Source organism: Scardinius erythrophthalmus (genome assembly GCF_964197995.2).
Source record: "Scardinius erythrophthalmus genome assembly, chromosome: 12".
In the NCBI taxonomy this organism is placed as follows: domain Eukaryota; kingdom Metazoa; phylum Chordata; class Actinopteri; order Cypriniformes; family Leuciscidae; genus Scardinius; species Scardinius erythrophthalmus.
This window is the reverse complement of record NC_138232.1, coordinates 32,984,106-33,007,136: the sequence shown is the minus strand read 5'-3', so window position 1 is coordinate 33,007,136 and position 23,031 is coordinate 32,984,106. Positions and strand designations below refer to the sequence as shown.

General features: G+C 37.3%; 1 protein-coding gene across 1 annotated transcript; it reads left to right on the top strand.

Annotated features, from left to right (window-relative positions):
• Positions 1-6,823: 6,823 nt before the first annotated feature.
• Positions 6,824-11,692, top strand: dph3 (diphthamide biosynthesis 3). The gene is made up of 3 exons (XM_081380045.1): positions 6,824-7,034; positions 7,350-7,424; positions 9,996-11,692. Exons 1-3 carry the CDS (start codon positions 6,927-6,929, stop codon positions 10,068-10,070), a joined length of 258 nt encoding a protein of 85 aa, XP_081236171.1. The 5' UTR covers positions 6,824-6,926; the 3' UTR covers positions 10,071-11,692.
• The last annotated feature ends 11,339 nt before the right edge of the window (positions 11,693-23,031 follow it).

The following is a 23,031-nucleotide window of genomic DNA, read 5'->3' as shown; positions in this document are numbered from 1 at the left end:
GCATCATTTCATGCAGCTAACCCTATTCCTAACCCTATATTATGCATGTTGTTAATTAATATTCATAATTAATAATTAAATATAGGCTACTTAAATGTACAATTAGACTGTAACTAGGAAACCTTAAAATCAAGGTCTTTTTACGTTACATGTATTTACTATAGTAAAAACAGTAAATTACTAACACTATAATCCCTAACATTTTTTTAAGTAGGCCTACACTGTAAAAAGGACATAAAGTGTGATCACACAAACTAATTTTTTTTTTTTTTTTTTACTTTTTTTTTTTTACCTGCATGTAGCTATAGCCTATATTTCTATGCTACACTCTTCTATGCTAAGGAATGTCACATGCATCTGACAGGAAGTTTCTTTTTAAGGCTTTTAAAGGTTACTATGGTTTTACTAAAAAAAAAAAAAAAAAAAAAACATCTAAAACCACCTGAAAGCAATCAACTCAGATGTCCAACCACCATTGTGCAACCACCAACCAACAGTGCAAACTTTGTCCAGTTCCATTTAAATGATTTATACATGCATGAAAATCGTTTTATCCGAATGTGCTGCCAATTTTTGTGAAAATTCTCATTTAATGAATTAATTTATGATAACTAATGTTTTAAATTCATGAAACCATCATGCAATATGTGTTCTGAACCATCTGTTGTTGGAGCAACTCGGGTTTTATCTTTTATTTTGGAACATAATGTTGCTGCTCATGAAGCAGCACAGGCAAGAGGTCTATAACACATTAAATGGACCCCCATATGGTGTCGAGCAACAATATATAAATCTCTCAGTGACTGAACAAAATTCCACAGCTTACAACTCCCTAACAGGAGACCTTGATACTTGATTTGACGTACACAGCATAACATCATTAGAGTCGTAGTTTTACTCATTGACCAATGCAAATTAAGTTAGGAAAGGTTTAGTTGCTCATGACGTTCCTTTCCCCCCCCCCCCCCCCCCCCTGAAACTTTATAGTGTCATGAGATTTTGAAAGAAACACATGTAGGCTTATGCATATTTTTCCATGCTCAGTGCTGTTATTTGCAATAACTTAAAAATAACAAAGGTATCGGCAGATGATTTACCATGTAACTTCATAGTGATTTTGATAGGATTTCTTTTGTAACAAACTAAACTAATATCACCCCGAGAACCACTGGTTACTCATTAAAAACTAATTAAAAAGGTCAACCGAACTCTGTGTTTTTCCATGCAAGCCTAGTTTTCAATCCCCACTATATCATATGTGACCCTGGATCACAAAACCAGTCACAAAGTGAACGGGTATTTGTGGCAATAGTAAACAAAACATTGTATGGGTCAAAATTATCGATTTTTCTTTTATGCCAAAAATCATTAGGATATTAAAGATCATGTTCCATGAAGATATTTTGTAAATTTCCTATACCGCAAAATATATCAAATTTATTTTTGTGAGTGAATGCAACCAATTTTTTTGCACCCTCAGATTCCAGATTTTCAAATAGTTGTATTTCTGCCAAATATTGTTATATCCTAACAAACCATACATCAATGGAAAGCTTATTTATCAGCTTTCAGATGATATATAAATCTCAATTTTAAAAAAATGACCCATTTGCATTGCAAGAATGAATGCTTGTCTCCGAGCCTTAACTCGGTGCGTCATGGTAACTCGCTCAACTTGAAAATCACAAAATCGAATTCAATACTAAATTCTTTCCCAAAATTACAACATTGGATTTTCACAGAATTTGGGATGTTTTTTTTTTAAACATGGGAGAAGTGAAAACCTGTTGCCAAGTATTTAAGTGTTTGAGTGTTTGATGCCAAAAATGCTGTCTAGGTCCTTGAGTCTTGTGTTGGGTGGGTGATTCAAGTGTGAAAGGATATACACTGTAAAAAAAAATATTGTTGGTTTAACTTAAAAAAGTACCTGGTTGCCTTAAAATGTTGAGTTGATTGAAATTTAAAAAATTAGTTAATGCAATGAAGGAGATTGGTTGAATCAATAGAAACTCAAAATATTATGTAATCTGAACCACATTAATTATCTAAATTGATTTGACATAAGATATTTTCATTATTAGAACTGATAAATACTAGCTTCAGTAGCCTACCTCTTACTGATAGGCTATGCAGTAGGCCTATAATGATTAGGCTACATTTTAAGATAATAAATAAATCATGTTAATAATACACAAAAAGGTGTTAAGACTGTGTCTGATATAAAGTTCATTTTTAACACTTCAAATGCAGATTGAATGTGCAAGTATTATTGTGCAGTATGCTACTCTATATTCACTGTAAAAATACTAAGTGTGGTAGCTGCTATTTCAACATAATCTCTAACTCGGGGACTTTAATGAATGTTACTTATTTTCTGTAATTTCATTGTCATAGAGTATAAATCTACATGAAGAGTTTTAAAACAGGAACCCCGGGGAAGGAGGGTGCTTGGAGCTTTATACATTACTGTAATTCTCAAACATATTTAATAAGACTGAGAATGAATAACATAATGAGATATAAAATATAATGTTATTAATTTGCTATTGGCTTAAGTATAATGACAATACAAAAGCCAATTATTTAATTTTAGAACAATGCTGTTTTTCTCTCATTTACTCCTCTCGGGTCTTTAAAAACATATAGCTGCCTATATTTTAGGAAGGGGGTCCCTCACAAGGATCATGATGTTTTTGGGTCCTTGGCATCAAAATGTTTCAAAACTCTCTCATAAGAAGACATTTGTGAATAAATCCGAATTTCCATCTAAGTTGCATGTGCTTGATATTCACTGACCTGAGATCTTCTTACCCATGATGTAATTAGGAAGCACACATTCTGTCCCTTCATTTAAATCACCATATGGATGTTTACCACAAAGATGTTAACTTACTAATAAAATTACATTATTGAATTATTTGGTGATGGACTTCCATACTGACATCATGGATTACTTGGAAACAATTCCGCTAATTTAAGACTGTGGCTTAATTATTAACAAGGGCACATGACTGGAAACTTAGTTTAGGTGACTTCTTTAAGATAAAAAGGTCAAAATGACATGAGCCATGAGGAAGAAAAAAAATACACTTTTTAAAAATTTAAGAAGGCTTGTTGACTGAAAGGTCAATACTGGAAAACTTTTATTTGAACTGAAACTAATTTGTTGTTGTGTTAAGGGTATTAGCCGAAGCATTAACCAATTTTGCTCAAACAAATTCAGAATTCAAATTTAAGTGACCCCAAATGACCCTCTACTTTCGCATCTGTGCCCATGACTTGCTAGATCTTTTGCTAAGTTGATGTACAAAGACATCTTGTGTTTGTTACTTGTGCATATTATAAAAATATATCCATTCAAGTTACTCAAGGATTGCTTTTGTAGTTAAAGCATTTAAATACATCTAGTCTCTGAAGTTCACTCATGTCTTAATTCCCAAACAAATCCCTGCTGACACCCATTATACAATTACGCCATCTGAGGGACTTCTCACTCTTTCCACCTTAAACAACACTCCTCTGTGTTTGTGTTCTGTGCACACATGCAAGCTCTGTGACTTATTAAGCACTTGCAGTCTTTCGAGGATCTGTGTCTCTTCTTGTTGCCTCCGAATAGATGATCCAGTGTTCTGTATAAGTTATATAGTAAAATGAAGTAAACTGGAACAAATTATAATGCTGTGAATAAAAAATAAATCTTTTTAATCAAATTAATGATTGTAGAGCACATTTAAAAAAAACGAGGTTGACCAAAATGCAGTACAATTAAAGGAGAACTCCGGTCAATTTTAACATTGAGCTAATTTTTTTGTACATTTGGAGTGCTGTCAATACAGAGAACAACGACAAAAATCGGTGTTGCCTACACCGAGTTATTCTATTAAAATTTGCACCCTGTTGACTTCAATAGGGCAAGTACTAAACCTGATTTTAACATACTTGATGTGTCATTACAAGTGCACAGAAAATGTGAGTGATTCCTTCTGAGTGAACACGAGTGGATCTGACTGCAGTAGATGTGAAAGATATGAATAAAAATGGTGTTATTTAAGCCAGGGCAAATTCCTGTTTACATCCTGTTTTTCGGTTGAAGTCCAAAGTAGGCAGTCAGATCCACTCGTGTTCACTCAGAAGGAATCACTCACATTTTCTGTGCACTTGTAATGACACATCAAGGATGTTAAGAGCCTAAAAGCAGGTTTAAAACTTGCCCCATTGAAGTCAACAGGGTGCAAATTTTAAAAATAGAATAACTCGGTGTAGGCAACACCGATTTTTGTAGTTGTTCTCTGTATTGACAGCACTCCAAATGTACAATAAAATGAGCTCAATGTTAAAATTGACCGGAGTTCTCCTTTAAGAAAATAACCACTATGAATAAATAGGGAACAAGATAGAGAAATAAAAGCAAAATAAACAAGCAATAGACAATCAACAATATAAGGCAATAAAATCATAAAATATGTATTTACAACAAAAGTCTTACAGTGTGAAGCACAGTGATTTTGGGGATGTTTGCTTTACTTTCGCAACATGGCGACTTGTTATTAATAATGGAAGCATGAATTCTGATAATATACCAGACACATTTTAAAGAGAATGTCCTTTCATCAGTACAGGAGCTGTATTTGGGTGATGCAGCAGAACAGTGATCCAAAACACAGAAGCAATTCCACAGCTGAATGGCTTAAAAGTAACAAATTTTTTTTTTTTTTGGAGTGGCCTATATAGGCCTGGAGACAAGGAACCAAGATTCTGAAAGAGCAGTTCAGATTCATCACAATCTCTTAGGTAGTTCTGCAAAGAATAATGGACAAAAATTACTTCAGAGACAGCAAAGCACATTTTAAATGACAGGTAGTGTTTAGTTGCTGTAATAGCTGCTGTCCAACTGGTTTAAAAGGACATTTACTTGTTCACAGGGGTGATGTGAGCCACTGTTAATGATTTGCTGATTTTTCACTGAAAGGAGAAAATAAAACAAAAAATGCTGCAAAATTGTGTCATTATTAAGGTTCCCTTAAAGGACAAGTTCGGTATTTTACACTTAAAGCCCTGTTTACAGATCGTTTCTGATGAAATAGAACGGTTAAGATTAAATTTTGGACAAATGCTGCTGTCCCAAGAATTTTAGGTTTCTTTCGCTTTCCCCCCCACCTACAGAATAACTGCATAGGTGCACTGGAACAATCCTTCCTAAAACGCATTAAACTTTCGTTTACAAAGGCGTGAAACTCACTTAGTGGTCAGGGGTGTTCACTGATATGCTCACACAAAAATCGCTGCAAAAGATGCTTTCCAACAGGTGTTTTACCATTCGTTGTAAAACTGTGGACCTATTTTTCCAAACGTCTCACACCCATAGATTCTTCCGTTGAGAGCTTGAATAATAGACTCCAGCCCAGTTGGTGGCGATAATGCACCTTTGCAAGCAAACCACTGGCATTTGTTTGCGATCCGCCGTAAAAAAAAAAAAACACAAGAAGAAGAAGAAGAAGAAGAAGAAGAAGAAGAACACAACCCCATTTCAGTTTCCGCGGCGGAGTAATACCGTGCCTCACATCACATCCAATACAAGTCAATGGAGTTGGACAAAACTACGATAAAACCTGTTGGAAAGCATCTTTTGCAGCGATTTTTTGTGTGAGCATATCAGTGAACACCCCTGACCACTCGGTGAGTTTCACGTCTTTGTAAACGAAAGTTTAATGCGTTTAGGAAGGACTGTTCCAGTGCACCTACACCTATTCTAGAGGTTTTGGGGAAAGCGAAAGAAACCTAAAATTCTCGGGACAGCAGCATATTTGTCCAAAATTTAATCTTAACCGTTCTATTTTATCAGAAACGATCTGTAAACAGGGCTTTAAGTGTAAAATACCGAACTTGTCCTTTAATGCAATATTACCTTTTGCTTGATAATAGCGAATAACATGCATTCGAGATACTTTTCATATCAAGTACTTTTCATGGCACTGTAATTTTTGCCTGTGGCCTCATGAAACCCTATAGTTCTTGGGAAAATCTTGTCCTCCTCTCTTCTCTCCTCAAATAGCCCAAATCTATTTGACCAATTAATCCCATTTGCATTGCAAGAATGAATGCTTGTCTCTGAGCCTTAACTCGTGTCATGGTTCTCTTTTCAACTTGAAAATCACAAAATCGAATTCAATACTAAATTCTTCAGAATTTGGGATGGTAAAAAAAAAAAAACATGGGAGAAGTGAAAACCTGTTGCCAAGTATGTAAGTGCTTGATGCCAAAAATGCTGTCTAGGTCCTTGAGTCATGTGTTGTGTACATGTGATTCAAGTGTGAAAGGATATATTCAGATAAGCTAGGCTATGTTCAATGCAGTAGGCCTATAATTATTACATTTAGATAATGATATGATTTAGATAATGATTTAGATAATAAATTGTTAATAATACACAAAAAGGTGTTAAAAGACTGTGTCTGATATTACTTAAATTTTATTTGTAACACTTCAAATGCAGATTTAATGTGCAAGTATTATTGCGCAGTATAGGCTACATTCACTGTAAAAATACTAAGTGTGGTAGCTGCTATTTCAACATAATCTCTAACTCTGTGACTTTAATGGAAGCAAATTTGCGCTGGGAAAGTTAGGTAGGTCTGCATGCACACATGACTGGATAACATCGATTGCAGGGTAAATATCCCACTGCATACTGAAAACCCCTGTCGTGGTCAGCTGTAATGTTTACAGAAAACTATTTACTGTACTCAGACTTGTGCAGCATCGGTTGGAAAGAAATGTGTCTCCTCCTGGTGGCTAAATTGTGAACAGCTGTTTATTGTAATTCGCTGCTGGCCACGTCAAATTTGTGCGCCACTTATGTCACAGCGGCTGCATGTTGAATCAGCACCGGCGACTGGCGAGGGCTTTTAACCAGTAATTTATTTAAAATGACGGTGTTTCACGACGAGGTTGAGATAGAAGATTTTGAGTATGATGAAGAAACAGAAACATATTATTTTCCTTGTCCATGTGGTGACAGATTTGCGATAACGAAGGCAAGTTGTTCTAGCAGAATCTACACATTACTTGACTAACGTTAATCATTTCCAGATTAATATTTTTCACAGTAATATATGTGTGTCCATTTCTATATTATTTATATGAATCTGTGATCGTTGTTCCTTCCTGTTATGTTAGCGGGCTTGGCTTATGGATTAAACTTGAAGAACTACGAGACATTAACCAAAAGACCATTAAAGATTAACCAAAACTCAAAGAGTGTGAGAGTTTAACTAGGGGCATATATATATATATATATAAACCCTGAAAAATACTTACTGTTTTGTTAAGATGAATCCTCTGTTTTTCAGGAGGATCTTGAGAATGGTGAAGAAGTGGCCACCTGTCCGAGCTGCTCACTTATAGTAAAAGTAATCTATGATAAGGTAAGATGTTTAGTATGTTCTGATATTTGTGTATAGCCAACTTGGCTTGGTCATTGATTTGTTGTTCTGCACTATAAATAATAAATAAATAGATAGATAGTTTTGTGACGTTTTTAAAAAGATAGTTCACCCAGAATGAAAATTCGTACTCATCCTCATGTCGTTCCAAACCTGGAAGATTTTGGTTAATCTTCGGAACACAATTGAAGATCTTTCAGATTAAATCTGAGAGCTTTCTATCCTTCCATAGACAGCTACGCAACTACCACTTTGACGCTTCAAAAAGTTCATAAAGAGACCATAAAACTAATCCACATGAGTTGATTGATTTAGTCCAAAATTTTCTGAAGAGACTCGATCACTTTATATGATGAACAGAATGAATTTAGGCTTTTATTCACGTTTAAAGATTAATCAGGGAACATGAAAAGAAGCTCAACCGAACCTGCTTGACATGCGAACAAACCTCATTGGTTCTTGCGGAAGCTCAAACGTTAACCTCATTAATTCCCGCATGGCAAGCGAACATGCTTGAGCTTCTGTTTATCATAACTGATGTGTGAGTTGATGAATGTTTATATGTGAATAAAAGCCTAAATTCAATATGTTCATCATATAAAGCGATCGTGTCTCTTCAGAAAATTTGGAATAAACCGCTCAATTCATATGGAGTAGTTTTGTGATCTCTTTATGAACTTTTTGAAGTGTCAAAGTGGTAGTTGAGGAACTGTCAACGGAGGGACAGAAAGGTCTCAGATTTCATTTAAAAAGATCTTCATTTGTGTTCCGAAAATGAACAAAAGTCTTACGGTTTTGGAACAACATGAGGGTGAACTATTTGGGTGAACTATCCCTTTAATGGGACAAGGGCACGATCCAACTATCAATCAATTCCAAATGTACAAAATCAAGTCCTGTTCTACATTTTTTTTCACAACTTCCATTTCATGCCGACTTTAAAAAAAGGCCTTCATATAGTATCTGTTCAACAACTATTTTGAGTTTCAAACTCCATTAAGCGACCACTTAATGCCATCTGATAACATTTGACCTCAACTGTTTTAAAGTCATCATGTAGGGAAATTTGCAATAGTCTTTTCTTAGGCTGCGTCTGAAAGCATAAAAATGCTGCCTTCAAAGAAAGGATGTATTCCAAGGTTGGACGGCATTAAGACATGTCCAAATCCAATGTTAGCTTCACTACCTGTCTCCTGAGATACCTTCATCTGATCGATTTTTGAAGTTGACATAAGACCAGTTCACATAGCACAGACAAACATCAACAAACACGTTCGTTGGGTTTTGTCGGATCAAGTGTGTTACCCTGTCGGGGTTTGTGTTCACCCGACTGCATAATTCAATTAGCGTTTGTCTGTGTCTGTTGGGGCACTGTGAACATGACAGGTATTCTTCATAAAATTCTAAATCCAATGGCCAGCTTGTTTGTTGGTGTTTGTTGGCACTTGTCTGTGCAGTGTGAATTGGCCAATAGATGTATCCCTCACTGCCTTTGATATCCCACAATCCTGTGCTTTCCATTCTGTGACAGTTGAACTAAAAAATAAAGATGGCGTTCAAAATTTTGCGGTTTCTGGTCAGTTTGTATGTAAATGTAAGTTTTTGACATACTAAGTCATTGCTTGATAAGGCTGTGAGGAAACAAGTCAGCTGCCTAAGTTTTCGGATGCAGTCTTAAGGCCTGTGCACACCGGGACGAATTTCGCGCGCGATATTCGCCGACGTTTAACGGCTCTTGACTAAACAAAGGGCGCCAATGTGAGTGTGCACACCGACGCAAAAAACGCCACGCGTAAAAGCGTCATTTTTTTTTTAAAAACGCCTCGGGTTCGTTTTTTTGGTTTGACGCGCCGCGTCAAAAACTATCCGACCAATGAGATTGGCGCTTTTGCTCACGTGTCTGGAGCTTCTGAAGTTACAGTAAAACACAACTTGGGGGCGCTCAAACACAAAATGGTCTTGCCGAGCACACATACGTAACGGCGAAGAGGATATATGCCAAGTTCATTCATAGACAGTATATAAACAGTAGCGTCTACACTGCTGGGAAGAAATAAGACGAGGAAGAGGCAAGGCAAGATGAATGTAGAGCTGCTGGTCTCGTTGGTGTCGGAACATAAAGAACTATATGACAAACGTGACAGCGACCACAAAACCGGGGTATTTCTGTTTTACATTAAGCGCCATCTAATGTCAGGGAATGAATTTGCATGTTCACTCGGCTTCTCCCCTGCTTCTCCCCTACTGTGACATATATCTGAGTAATGCTTTTCAAACAAGAAAAAGTATAGAGCGGGACTTGATTTTGTCCATTGGGAATTAATTGGATGGTTGTGGTTTGCTGTTGCTGTGATCTCGTGTGAGAGTGACAGGTTTCCCCGCCCTCATGCCAGTAAAAAAAAAAGTTATTTTATTTAAAGATTAATATAACAATAATAATGTATGCACAAATACTTAATTTATAATAAATACTGCAATATTCCATAACATTTTTTTTTAATTTAGCGTGATTTTGAATAACATTTCATATAAAAGCTTATATTTTTGTTGTAGGAGCAGTTCATGTGTGAAGAAGTAATTGAAGCACCAAAAACATCAGAAAAAAAACTAGAGCTGGCCCAGAGCTGAGACATCGACACGACGACACCACCTGATTCTTTGCTCTGAGAATGGACATGGTCACCTGTCTTTTCACAGTTACTCACTACATATGCAGATCTTTTGTGTGGAAACTGAATGGATCTCACTGACTGATACATTTTGCGCCAAAATTTTGCACATGAAGTACTTTTCGGTTAAAGCTATTTATTTTTTTAAAACCTTTTTAAAATATGCTCTGTTCTCTTTTGAAAATAAAATTCTCAGATATTGAGAACATATTGTAATACTGAATCAATTCAATTCACATTTATTTTTACAGCGCTTTTTTTACAATACACATCATTTTAAAGCAGCCTTACAGAAGGTGCATGAGTCCATATTACAATTTAGAGCGATCTATGAGTTATGCATTTCAGAAATGTACATATACAAAAATCACAGTTAGCTAAAAATGTATTAATTTAAACAATGTAATTTAATGCAGAAACAATGATCTCATTGAATTAATAAATACTTGTTTGTTAACAAATGATTATGACATTTAGTAAAATATAGCATTGGTGAATATAGATTCAGAGTTTGTCATCTGAAGTCATCGCAGGAGTTGGCGCCGTCTCTTCATTGGTGTTGGGCATCTGAAGTCTTCATAATAGGCTGGATCCAAACTGGAGCTGACATACTCTCTAGTTACCTCAGGATGGGCATCCCAAGATAAAACAGAGAAACAAATAGGAAATAATTAGCGTAGCTGCTGTTGCAAATGGTGCAAATACCGCTAGTAATTTCCTCTAGTTCATTTGTGTGTTTGGGTACACTGAGAAGGAGCAGGCAGGTTTTTTGTGAATCTTATCACGATAGTATTTGGGAGAATTGTTCTACCTGGCCGATAACGTGGCACAACATGGCAAATCTCAACAGTACGCAGTATGCACGTTACAATTAATGAATTGATCTTTTCATGGTCAACAGGTGGCTTTTGGTTCTACTGTATGCAATTTGGTGCTCTTCCTGAAATCCCACCTGCTGCTCCTTTTTCAACTCTTGTAATATTTTCATCATTTTATTTATATATACATTTCTCCTATTGGCAAAAAGGGTTCTTTAAAATTGAGTCAAGAACCCTAGCCCACTGAACTTTATTTCTTTCTTTCTTTGTAAGAGTGTGTAATGTTAAAATATAAATCTACCATGTCATGCTAAGCTGTATGAGCAAATTTTAGAATGTGTGATTCTTGGTATTATCTTTAGACACCAGAGGGTGCTATATGTTCAACAACAAAGATCAAATGTACAGAAGAATTCTATATTTAACTTTATGGTAAGGACATCAATGTTTAGGAATTTGTTTGTAATTTAACACTGGGTGGCTTAATAACATAAGACAGCTCTGATGTCAGTCAAAATTTAAAATCTATTTAACAATTGTGTAGCAAACCAGCCTGAAGGAATGGGCTGATATCAACCAACAGTAAGCAAAACTTAAATAGATATATTTCCTAAAAACTTAAAGCTGACATTGCTGTAAAAGGTGGCTCTAAAGATGTAAATATTCTTACGCAGCACATTTCAATTTTTACTGCATAATTTCTAAAATAATATTAGATTTTGATTCTCATTTGCATATAAATAAAATAAAAAGCATCCGTAGTATATTTGCATCTATATTTGATTATTTAAAAAATGCATTATTTTAGTTTCACCCACAACTACTTACCTGAGCATGGCTCAAACTCCATCATCAAGTTTGCAGACAACATCGCAGTGGTCTGACAGTGTGGTGTGCAAACAACAATCTTACACTCAATTCCCAGAAGACCAAGGAGCTGATTGTGGACTACCAGCAGACTAAGAAAGGCTACACACACACTCCCATTTACATTGATGGGACTGAAGTGAAACGTGTGACTAGCTTCAAATTCCTGGGTGTCCATATCTCTTGAGGATTTTTCCTGGACCATCAACACTGCTACTCTTATCAAAAAGACGCAACAGCGCCTTTAGGCTACTTCCTTAGGAAGCTAAAGAAAGCTCACCTGTCCCCCCATATCCTGCTGAACTTTTACAGATGCGTAATTGAAAGCATCCTAACAAACTGCATCACAATGTGGTATGGCAACTGCACTGTCTCAGACCAGAATGCCTTCCAACGGGTGGTGAAAAATGCCCAAAATATCATTGGTGCTCAACTATACCCCGATCAAAGATATACCACAAATAATGCCTATGAAGGGTGAGAAGCATTATTAAAGACATCTCTCATCAAAGCCATGGGCTGTTTGTTTACTCTTCTTCCATCTGGGAGACGTTATAGGACCTTTCACTGTCGCACCAGCATGACTCAGAAACAGTTTCTACGGTCAACCTACTGAACTCTAAATTAAAATGATGAACACTACATCCAACCTGAACCTCCTTATAAATAAAAAAAGGGAAAAGTCTGCACTGTACATTAACATGCTTCCATACTGCAGTAACTGCACACTTACAAATGTGAGCCTGGATCACAAAACCAGTCACAAGTAGCACGGGTACATTTGTGGCAATAGCCAGCAATACATTGTATGGGTCAAAATTATCGATTTTTCTTTTATGCCAAAAATCATTAGGATATTAAGTAAAGATCATGTTCCATACAAATATTTTGTACATTTCCTACCAAAACATTTATTTTTGTGAGTGAATGCAGCACAATCGCGAACATAAATGAATAACTTGGCGATTTTCTCAATGTTTCGATTTTTCTGCACCCTCAGATTCCAGATTTTCAAGTAGTTGTATCTCTGCCAAATATTGTTCTATCCTAACAAACCATACATCAATGGGAATCTTATTAGGCAATTTCAGTTATGTTCTTGCCAGTCCCAAATGCCACCCACAACTCCTCAATGTCCAGCTCTGACACATGTGCAATGGCTAGAGCCACAACATCTGTGTCCACATTGCACAGGGTGATCTTTTTAAATCCTTTTCTTGCAGCATCCACTGCATGGAGTAGCATCCTTGTATCTGCCTCTTCATGTGTGCAAGGGGCAGTCTGATCTGATTCTTGTGGGTGAGATGATTGGGTCCGCCGCATGTATAAGCAACTTGTTTGGTAGTCAACATTTTCACAAGGTTCCTGGCCAGAGAGTAAAACAGCTCTGTTTTGTTTTTATCCACTCTCAAAGAGCTTCCTCTTTAAAGGGGCAGTGATGCGTTCTGTGCCCTGCATCCTCTCTGCAACCAAGAGTTTGTACTGCTCTTGGTCCTTCCTCTCAGCAACCCAAACAGCATCCACAACAGCTTGGTCTGCTAATTCTCTTGAATTCAGCTTCAGAAGGTTGTTGCTGTCCTCTTTGAAGGGGTTTCCCATTTCAACCAACTCACATGTCTTTTGAATTTCAGCTGGACACTTTTGGCCTGTTCATGATGTCTGTTTTCAGAGACGCCCTTATTGCTGAACTCCAAGGCATTCTCAAACTCATCACTTATGCTGGGTAAACACTACAATATATTCGGGGTGATAGACGGGACTCTGTCTGTGAATGGAATCTGATGGTGTGTGGTGTGCTTTCCTGGTCACATCGCGGCACTCCACACACTAGAGCAACAAAACAGATAAATCTATGATTTTTTTATCGTCATGTTTGTGGTCTCTCACATTTAGAAAATATTATAAGATTTAAAAAATCTTTTAGTGTGGCCCCAGCTTCAATGACATTGTCAGATACTGCAATTCTTCTCACAACGTCACCGAATTCACCATTAACTACTTGTAGGCCTATATGTATAAGGTATCATTGTAATCCTTGACCATCAAAACATAGTGGTAGACATAAAATGTTCCATGTTATAATGTTTGGTTCAGGAGATATAATACAAAATACATAATTCAGTTGTGGCGGAAAGCAAAATGGCCGCCACAAGGCGTTTTTGCGATGGCTCCATTTCTGAAAATGTTCAGGGCCGCAAACTGTACATGTGTACCTGGCTTCATGCTTTTATGAAAAAGTGAACATAATTTTAGTCCACATATCACCTGGACTATATGACTGAGCCAACCCTGGAACACTGCCATGAATTAATCATTTTAGTGTTTCCATTTGGTATATTCACAAATCATAATTCGGCTTTCATTGATTTCCTGTCATCTAAATTTTCTTTTTTGGCTTGTCAGCAGCCGGCTTTGGTGTGTGTGTGTGTGTGTGCGTGTGTGAGATAGAGAGACAGACAGCAGTTTTCTGTCCTTCAGATGATATTGAAAGGCCCATCTCTCTGATGACTGTGGCATCCCTCATGAGCCAGCTGCAGGAACACTGCACTCAGTCAATAGCATTTCAAATCACTCTCACTGAGCTGATCAGAGATTGAATATGGGCTGCCAGCCACACACACACACCCCTCAGAGAGAATATGTGCATAAAAAGAGTCAAAGTCAAGGATGATCAGTGTTCACACAAATGCCAACAACATGACATAAAAGCACATGGTTATGGAGAAGCAAACACTATTTACATTAATCATGTAGCCTCTTTCACACAAACATTTTTTGTGATATTTCTGTTCCCTCCAGGAGCTAGCGTTCAGCAATGCACCTTGTGGTGCCATCCCAAAGAAGCACAAAATCACCTTTATTGAGCTTTACCTTGACTGTTCCATGCTGGTGGAATGACCTGTCTAACTCAACCCGAGCAGCTAAATCTTTAGCCATTCTCAAGAAACGAAAGTGTTTTCGTAAGTGTTTGATCTTTTTCGTCAACACTTAACCCATTAATAGACTACTATCATGTACTATTCTATATTTCTATTCAATCTATTTTTTTTTATTTAATAAAAAAAAACCTTACTACTTGTCAGTCACAGCACTTACATATTGTTGTCCTAGTTTGATTGCTTCTATTGTTCTCCTCATTTGTATGTCACCAGACGTTGTTATCAAATGCACACAGAAGCATCATGCGCTTAATTGCTCACGCAGGCGACTTCAGGTTTGCGTGCTTGCGAATGAGTGATTCGAATTTTAGTTGCTATAGCGACGCATGTTATGAATTCTGACTGCATTCAGTTAAGTGATCGCATATTTGATTCCTTGCATATGAAAAAAATTTTTCTATTTGAGCATAGGTGGGACGGGTGTGACATATCCCACCACTTTTTGCTAAGGTCGATATTGTCCCCACCACTTTTGAAACATCTCGCGGCACGAATGTACCGATACAAATAAATAAAACATCTCCAGTTAACTAGCAGAGCATTCATTAGTTTGTTTGTTTAGTTCGTTTATTCATTTCGATCTAGCGCTGAAATGTGTTGTTTTTTAAATCAAGTGATCAAAGTGCTCGTTGCCCTGCGATCAGTGGCGCGGATACGGTATTCTCTTCTGGCTTGCACACAGTCTGCACTCGGAAGCGCGCTTCAGTCCGTTGTGGAGACTCTCTATTCATTCCGGTGAAATTACAAAACAAAATGCACACAAACGTGTCCCTGCCTGATATACAACCACTGATAAACATAATCAGTTTTGATGAGAAAAAAATAACCTATACGAGTGCGGATTAGAACCCAGAACCCAGAACCTAACTTTAGTAACAATTTGTAATTGACCACTGACATTGATTATTATTAAAACATTACTAACTGAGTGATGTCTGAAATATTCCAGCCTCAGACCGCTCCACATCCAGGAGAGGTGCTTAAACTCAGACGGCTGGTCCGGAGGTTTGGAGACTCTGGCCTGATGACTGCGATCAGGACCCACTGCCAGCACCGACCCAGACACTGATCCAGGAGCAACCTGGGTATTTATCTCCTCAGCTTTCTGAGTTGTCTGTTTCTGTGTCCACAGGTCAGATTCACTGGGAGGGGAAGTGGCAGAGAGGCAGCCAGCAGTGCCCAGATGATGGACGACTCTCCACATTTAAAAGACCTGCTAAATGCCCTGGCAGAGGTCAGAATATGCTTTTAGTAAAAAAGTTATGGCTCAGTTAATAAATAATTTGTCATTGAATAGAAAGTTGAACGTTTTTGATGTTTGAAATGTTCCAGCCTCAGGCCGCTACAGATCCAGGAGAGTTGCTTCCACTGCATCATCTTCGTCCCTCTCTGAGGACAATGTAGAGAGGCAGTTATGTAGAGAGTTGAGCAGCAGATGCTCGTACAACCTCGATTGGAGGAGGAGTGGCCATCGATCGGATAGCCGAAACGAACAGGGCAGTTGCGGCAACTGCTGTTTGTCCAGGTCCGACAGCCATTTGTGGCAGTGCCCTCCATTGCCTGGTCAAGTTCCTGTTGAGCCAACAGAGACTTTGGCTCAATCCCAATTCTATTTTATACCCCTTCACCTACCCCTAACCCTTCGCCTACCCCTTACCCTTGCCCCTTGAAACAGAGTGTCAAGGCGTAGGGGTGAAAATATTTCCCTAAGAAATGAGACACCACTACTACACCGTTACATGTCATTATACTGTACATCTTCGCTAGCGCCTACGTCACAGGAGATGCGCCAATGTTTACCACAAACTTCCAAGATGCTGTCGTGCGTGAGTTACAGCTATTTTTTGCATTTTTCTTCTGAAGTTTACTGAAAACAACGGAGATGACGATATCTTCGACTTAATCTTCGCGTCAACGCGTCAACTCTACGCGGACGCAAGCGCTGTGATTGGTCTGCTAGGAACGCTCCCTCAGGTTTCACATGCTCCCTCTGCGTGCGTCAACGCGGACAACGACGCAGAAGTATAAATGAAAACCAACGCGTTGCCTACAGCGTAGAGACTCCGGCGTAGGTCCGACGCAGAAGTATAAATCAGACCAATCACAGCGCTTGCGTCCGCGTAGAGTTGACGCGTTGTTACATTTTTGGAGAGGTGCACGTCAGGGTACACCGAAGGGTACGCGTGCTACACACAGCCTACGACGTAGCTACGGCGTGAGTTCGACGCAGAAGTATAAATTGGGCTCAAGACGCGTTTACGCGCGTCTGGACTGGAGGTCTTGCGGCGCGAATGAGGCGTTTAGCGCGGCGCGGTGGACGCGAATTCGCCTCATTCGCGCGTCCACTTCGCTTCAAACTTTTGCTTTTTACACGCGTCATATTGTTAACGAACTTTAACGATTTTTTTTTGCAACCGTTTCTTTGAAGAACATGACCGTAAACACAAGATTGAATGTGACATAAAGAAAATGATTACTGGCAGTCATGTTGCCTCTGTAGCCGGTGTATGCAGGTACATTTCTCATACCCCTTCGTTTGAAGTGTGGTCCCGAAAAATCTTCGTTTCAAGGGCGTATCTGGCCCTTCCCCTTACCCCTACCCCTCCAACCAAAAGAGAATCGAGACAACCCTACCCCTTCACGGGAACGCGCAAAACGGAGGGGTAGGGCCAAGGGGTAGGGGCAAGGGGTGAATTGGGATTGAGCCTTAGAATGGCCTAACTGCTCAGGGTGCCATGGAAGCTTTTCCTCTGTACACAATCACAAATAGAATTCTATTTTGCGACTTATTGCTCTTGAAATGTCAAATACAAACAAAATTGTCGAAATGGCTGTCGTGGCAAGTCAGATATGTTATTAATAAGACATTGCTATATATTTAATAAAAAACAATGTTTATTTAAATAGATTATATTTAAAGCAATATTTTATGGCCCATATGATCTTTGCCATTGGCCAAATGAAGCCTGGAAATGTATGTTCTGTTGATTTGTGAAATAAAATGACTATTGATATTGTGAAATAAGATTTAGGGACATTTATGCAGGCATTAAGCAGAAGTCAAAGGATATCTTGGAAATATTTTCATTACTTTGGATTTGTAACATTACAGAAAAGAACTTGTAAAATGTAAAATGTAATTTATGTCAGTATATCATTGCTTAATTTGATGTCAGAGATATTTCTAATAGTTGTTTTTGTCAATTGTTTTTCTTCATTTCAGAAAAACCTACAGAATTTAGGAAGAGGACAGGAATTGGTTCTTTCCTCAACTGGCTATGGAGCGCTATGAAGTCTTCTTTCTGCTGCTGTAGCCACAGTAGTGCTGTGGATGTCGTGGAGCCTTTTGTCCTCTCAACAGATCTGAAGCCATCAACTGATCCTGATCCATCACCTGCGCCAGATCACTCTGGCGTCAAGACAAATAATGGTAAATCGCCATTATTTCGCCAACATTATTTTAAACCATATTGTCGTCTTGTTTTCAGAGAATATTAATATTACTTTGCCCATATTATTTTCTCGACACAACCAGTACTGACAGCACTTTTGACATATGGTGATTAATAAAGCACATAATAAAGTAAAAAATATGAGTAGAGATGAGCTATTACGACGAAAACAAAAATCACAAGATTCAGATAATTCAGTTTATTTTGTGACACAATATAGCACAGAGGCAAACAGAATTAAGAAGATTATTAAAAGTAATTGGGAAATAGTGATGAGTGATCCTTATTTAAGAGAAGTCATGCCAGAGTCTCCTTCGATTTCATTCCGAAAAGCACCTACAATTAAAGATAAAATAGTGAGAAGCCATCTTCCTATAAAAAAATCAAATACATGGTTAACCCTCTGGGCTTCTTCATAATTGGGTCACACTTAGGGCGAAGCCTTAAAATTGTACTTAACTTTGTCCTAGGATAACCAATCAAATATTGTTTTGTTCTATAATGTTTTCTGATTATTATATAGAATTTTTAGAATTTTTTATGATACTTTGCATTAATTATGTAATTTTTATGAGCTATTTTTTCCATTAGAATTAATATATATATTTTTATTTTATTTATTTTATTTTATTTTTCAATAAATGCAACATTTCACATCAAATTAGAGTGCAGGCCTAAAAAAAAAAAAATATTTCAAGTGAGAAGAGCGCCACCTAGTGGCTTCAAAATTGATTAATTTGTGTCATGTCCTATAACCGCCCATAGGCGGCCTATAGCTTTTTTATTTATTTATTTGATTTATTCCCATTCGGAAAGAAAACAATTTATTACTAATCAACCACTGAATGGAACAACACAAATTATATATCATTTTAAAGCTTAGAATCTCAGCTTTTTAATGCATCTAATTAAATGTATTAATTCCTAACGAGTGCTGAGTAATCCCTCTAAAACCAAGTGTACCGCCAGCAGGCGCCACCTAGCTGCGAAAATATTTATTACCATATTTTTCAAAAATCTTGCCTTGATAAACACAAAGTTGATGTCATTTGAAAGCTTAGAGTCTGAACTTTACAGTGAATGTATCCACTTTGAAAAACTCTTAAGTATTGCTGAGTTATTTGCTGATACATAGAATTTCTCTTTTTTTTCATAATCTATAAAATAATGTACTGCAATGTGTCAAAAACATCATACAGCTCATGAAACATTCTCAGATAATTGAAAATGGCACTTCATTTTTTACAGCATATTATTACAATTAAAATAAACCCAAAATTAACATAATCTATTGCTTTTATGACAAGATATTCTTCATGGAGAAAAAATTGCCCATGAGGGGGTGTGACAGACTGTACAAAAAGGCTATCTCTTTTCAAAATGCTGTAATTTTTGATTCCTTTATCCAAAAATTATTATTTTTTTATCCAGATGCAGCTAACATGTAGGGGGACTTCACTAAAAAAGAATTTTCCTCCTACCTTATTTCCTTCCTGAGTTATTCCATGACAAATATGAAAGATATGCAAAATCATAATAAAAATTATATATATATATTGTCTTTTATCCACCGTTTCTTGGCGGGACAATGTCCAAATGTAATGTAATTTATATTTTCAAAAAATTTAAAAAGAGTTCTTTCAAACGATACCTACCTTTTGACTCTCCTTTCTATAGTTTTGGAGTTATTATGATTATATCATTTTTATATAGTTTGGGGCAAAATTTGCTGTTTCAGTCTTACCAGTTCATTTCTCTGTGTGTGTGTGTGTGTGTTTGTGTGTGTGTGTGTGTGTGTGGGTGTGTGTGTGTGGGGGGGAGGGTGTCTTTTTTGCACTCTTGATGTTCAAGAGTGTCACCCCTTCATTGCTGTACACTTTTTTTCAGCACAGTTGCTGATCTGTAGCTTGTACCACCAAAAGTTTCTCTGAGTTTTCCTATTTTTTCGTATTTCCCATTCATTTCCTATGTCGCCCGTTTTCGGGCGGGAGGAAGCTAAGTGTGACTTTTTTTTTACGACCCTTTAACATATCAGAATCATCTCCTTGATTTTTTTGTGTGTTCATATAGGTAATAAAACAAAAGTCACCAAGTTTCACCCCCATCCGATGAAGCAAAAAAATTAAACAATTCGAAACGTTCAAGTTTTCGCCCGTTTTCGGGCGAAGAAGCCCAGAGGGTTAAATTCAAGTGTAGGGAATTACAAATGCGGTAATTGTAATCATTGTGAAAACATGGTTAAGACTGAAGTGTTTGGAGATGTTATCTCTAGCTCTGATTTTAAAATAAGATCATTCATTAATTGTAATACCTCTTTCGTGGTGTATCGGCTGGAGTGTCCTTGCGGGTGTTTCTATATAGGGATGACTACGAGAAAATTGAAGATCAGACTATCAGAGCATAAAAATGCGATAAGAGTCTGCAATCCGTTATACCCCATGGCACTGCACTATAGAGATATGAATCATGGTAGTCCTAATACATTAAAAATTATAGGTATTGAACATATCCCGAAATCAATAAGAGGAGGAGATCGAACTAAAAGGTTGTTACAGAGAGAATCTTTCTGGATTTATACATTGAAAGCAACTACATTTCCGGGTTTAAATGGAGAACTAGATTTTGTACCATTTTTGTAATGTATTAACTCTGTATCTTGCTAATTTGATGGTGGTTTTTTTTTTTTTTTTTTTTTTTTCTTCTCGTTTGTTGAGAAGTTATATTACAAATTCTGACATGTATGTAATTTGACTTGTGTATTTGTTTCAATTGTATTGTGAAAAACATACTCTTTGAAAGGTAGCCCTATCTTTAAGCTGATCAGGTCAAGATCAGGGCCCGTATTCATAAAGATTCTAAGAATCCTCTCAGAAAACTCTTAATTTAGCTTAAAAACTTTTACGTAGGAGTCTTAGCTTAAGAGCAATTCGGGACTGATCTGAGAGCAACTCTGAGTAAGGAAAAGACAAAAACTTTTATCTTAGTAAGAAGGCGGGGTTGACCCCGTTGCTATGTATGACACAATCTTTTGAAGACTGTGATTGGTTGGTTGTCCAAGAAGGGGAAAAAAGTGATTTTAAGTATAGGGTCTATTCTAAGCCTTCACTTTGAAATTACATGCGTAATTTTTCCTATTTGACCGTTCTCACACACACACATTATATATATAAATCCTTATTTTATTAACCATGCTGTTGATTTCCTATAAGGTATTTGCTTGGCTTAGAATGATAAAAATTGTTCCACTCTTTCTAATTACACTGATTGTTGGCATGTCTATTTAAATGGTGGTTTGAATGTTGGTTTTAATGTATCAAACATGGAATTTTCCGAGTTGCCAAATATCGTAATGTAGTGATTACTTTCATTTCGGGCGCTATGGAATTTCTGCGCTGTGTTGGAGATATTAGCGTGTCTCTAAAAAGATCTGTCACAAACATGATCCCTGCATGATCTAATTTAAAGCGTCTTATTAACTCACTGTCATCCATTGTCTGCAACACATTTATTCTCCTTCTTCGTCTTTCTGCCATTTTCTCTTCTGCTAAAGAAACTCTTAAGCCTCTTAAAAGTCCTCGTCCGTGCTCCTAACAATTTTGACCTTAAGACCTCTTTTAAGGGTTAAGATGCTTTCTGAATTATTTTTTTCTTTACTAGGATTTTTTCTTTAAATTTAAGAGTAAACGCCCACATTTCTAAGAATTTTCTTAGAATTTTGTCACTAGGAGCTACTCTTTGCATTAAGATTCTTTATGAATACGGGCCCAGGTGTTTCTAATTCGACTAATTAACTCTTGTTAAATGAACTGAGATGAAGTTTGTTTTACACACCCTGATGAAGGCTAGCAGCCGCAACGCGTAGGTGTAGGCCTACTTTTGCTTCTCACCGTAACAATTTTAAAAGTTATAGCCATGAAGAAATAAAGGCTTTTTAAAGTTTTTTCACCAATTCGAGTGCCTTGGACTTTTTCTAATATCTTTAATCATCCCACGCAACCAAAGAGCACCGAGACTTCATACCCCATGCAGCACTTCACGCATTTACTGTTTTGAAGCACTTTTGACATAGTTTGTTTTTCAGAGTCCTTTGAGTCGCTCTATAACGTGGGAGAGATGATTGGATCCGGAGGATTTGGCAGAGTGTACGAGGGAACACGCAAATTTGATGGCAAAAAGGTAAATCTTACCAAATAGTACGAACAATTTGCTCTTGCATGCATCAAACATTTAAAAACAATTACAGAGGTTTTAATTCTTAGTGCAAGGTGCAGGTGCTTGAAAACTGTTTCTGTTATTGAAACTTATTGTTATTGATTTTTTTTTCAGGTTGCCATCAAGCGGATGCGCAAGGTTGACACGGATCTTTATCTTGATATTGTAAGTTGGCCAAAACCTGAATATGTATTGAGTTAAGTGCAGATTACTCTAGTTACTCTTAAGTAACTTTGAGCTGAAAAGGCTCTTTTGAACGTGTCTAAAAAGATCAAAGAAAAGTACATTTAATGTTTCCTTCAGATTTTTACCCAGCTAACCTTCTTTCTACTACTTTTCTCTAGCCTGGGCATCCTCGATCTATCGTTACAGAAGTAGCGCTTCTGCTAATGATGAGGCAAGAACCAATAAGCCCCTACGTCATACAACTATACGAGTGGTTTGAACACCCTGGAAAATTCACTCTCGTTATGGAGTACCCCGAACCCTGCGAGAGCTTGCTGGAGTTCATCACTCGTAATCCTGAACTGCCTGAAACAATAACACGGGTCATCATGACATTCATACACATTATTTTCTGTTGAAGAAAAACACGTTAGAGCTCAAGCTGATAGACTTTGGCTGCGGTCAGC

Bases quoted from the DNA above. Each gene is read 5' to 3' on its own strand.
- dph3 (XM_081380045.1), top strand. From the start codon at position 6,927: ATGACGGTGTTTCACGACGAGGTTGAGATAGAAGATTTTGAGTATGAT. The intron at 7,035-7,349 runs GCAAGTTGTTCT...TCTGTTTTTCAG, and splicing joins ACAGATTTGCGATAACGAAG to GAGGATCTTGAGAATGGTGA. The intron at 7,425-9,995 runs GTAAGATGTTTA...TTTTTGTTGTAG, and splicing joins TAAAAGTAATCTATGATAAG to GAGCAGTTCATGTGTGAAGA.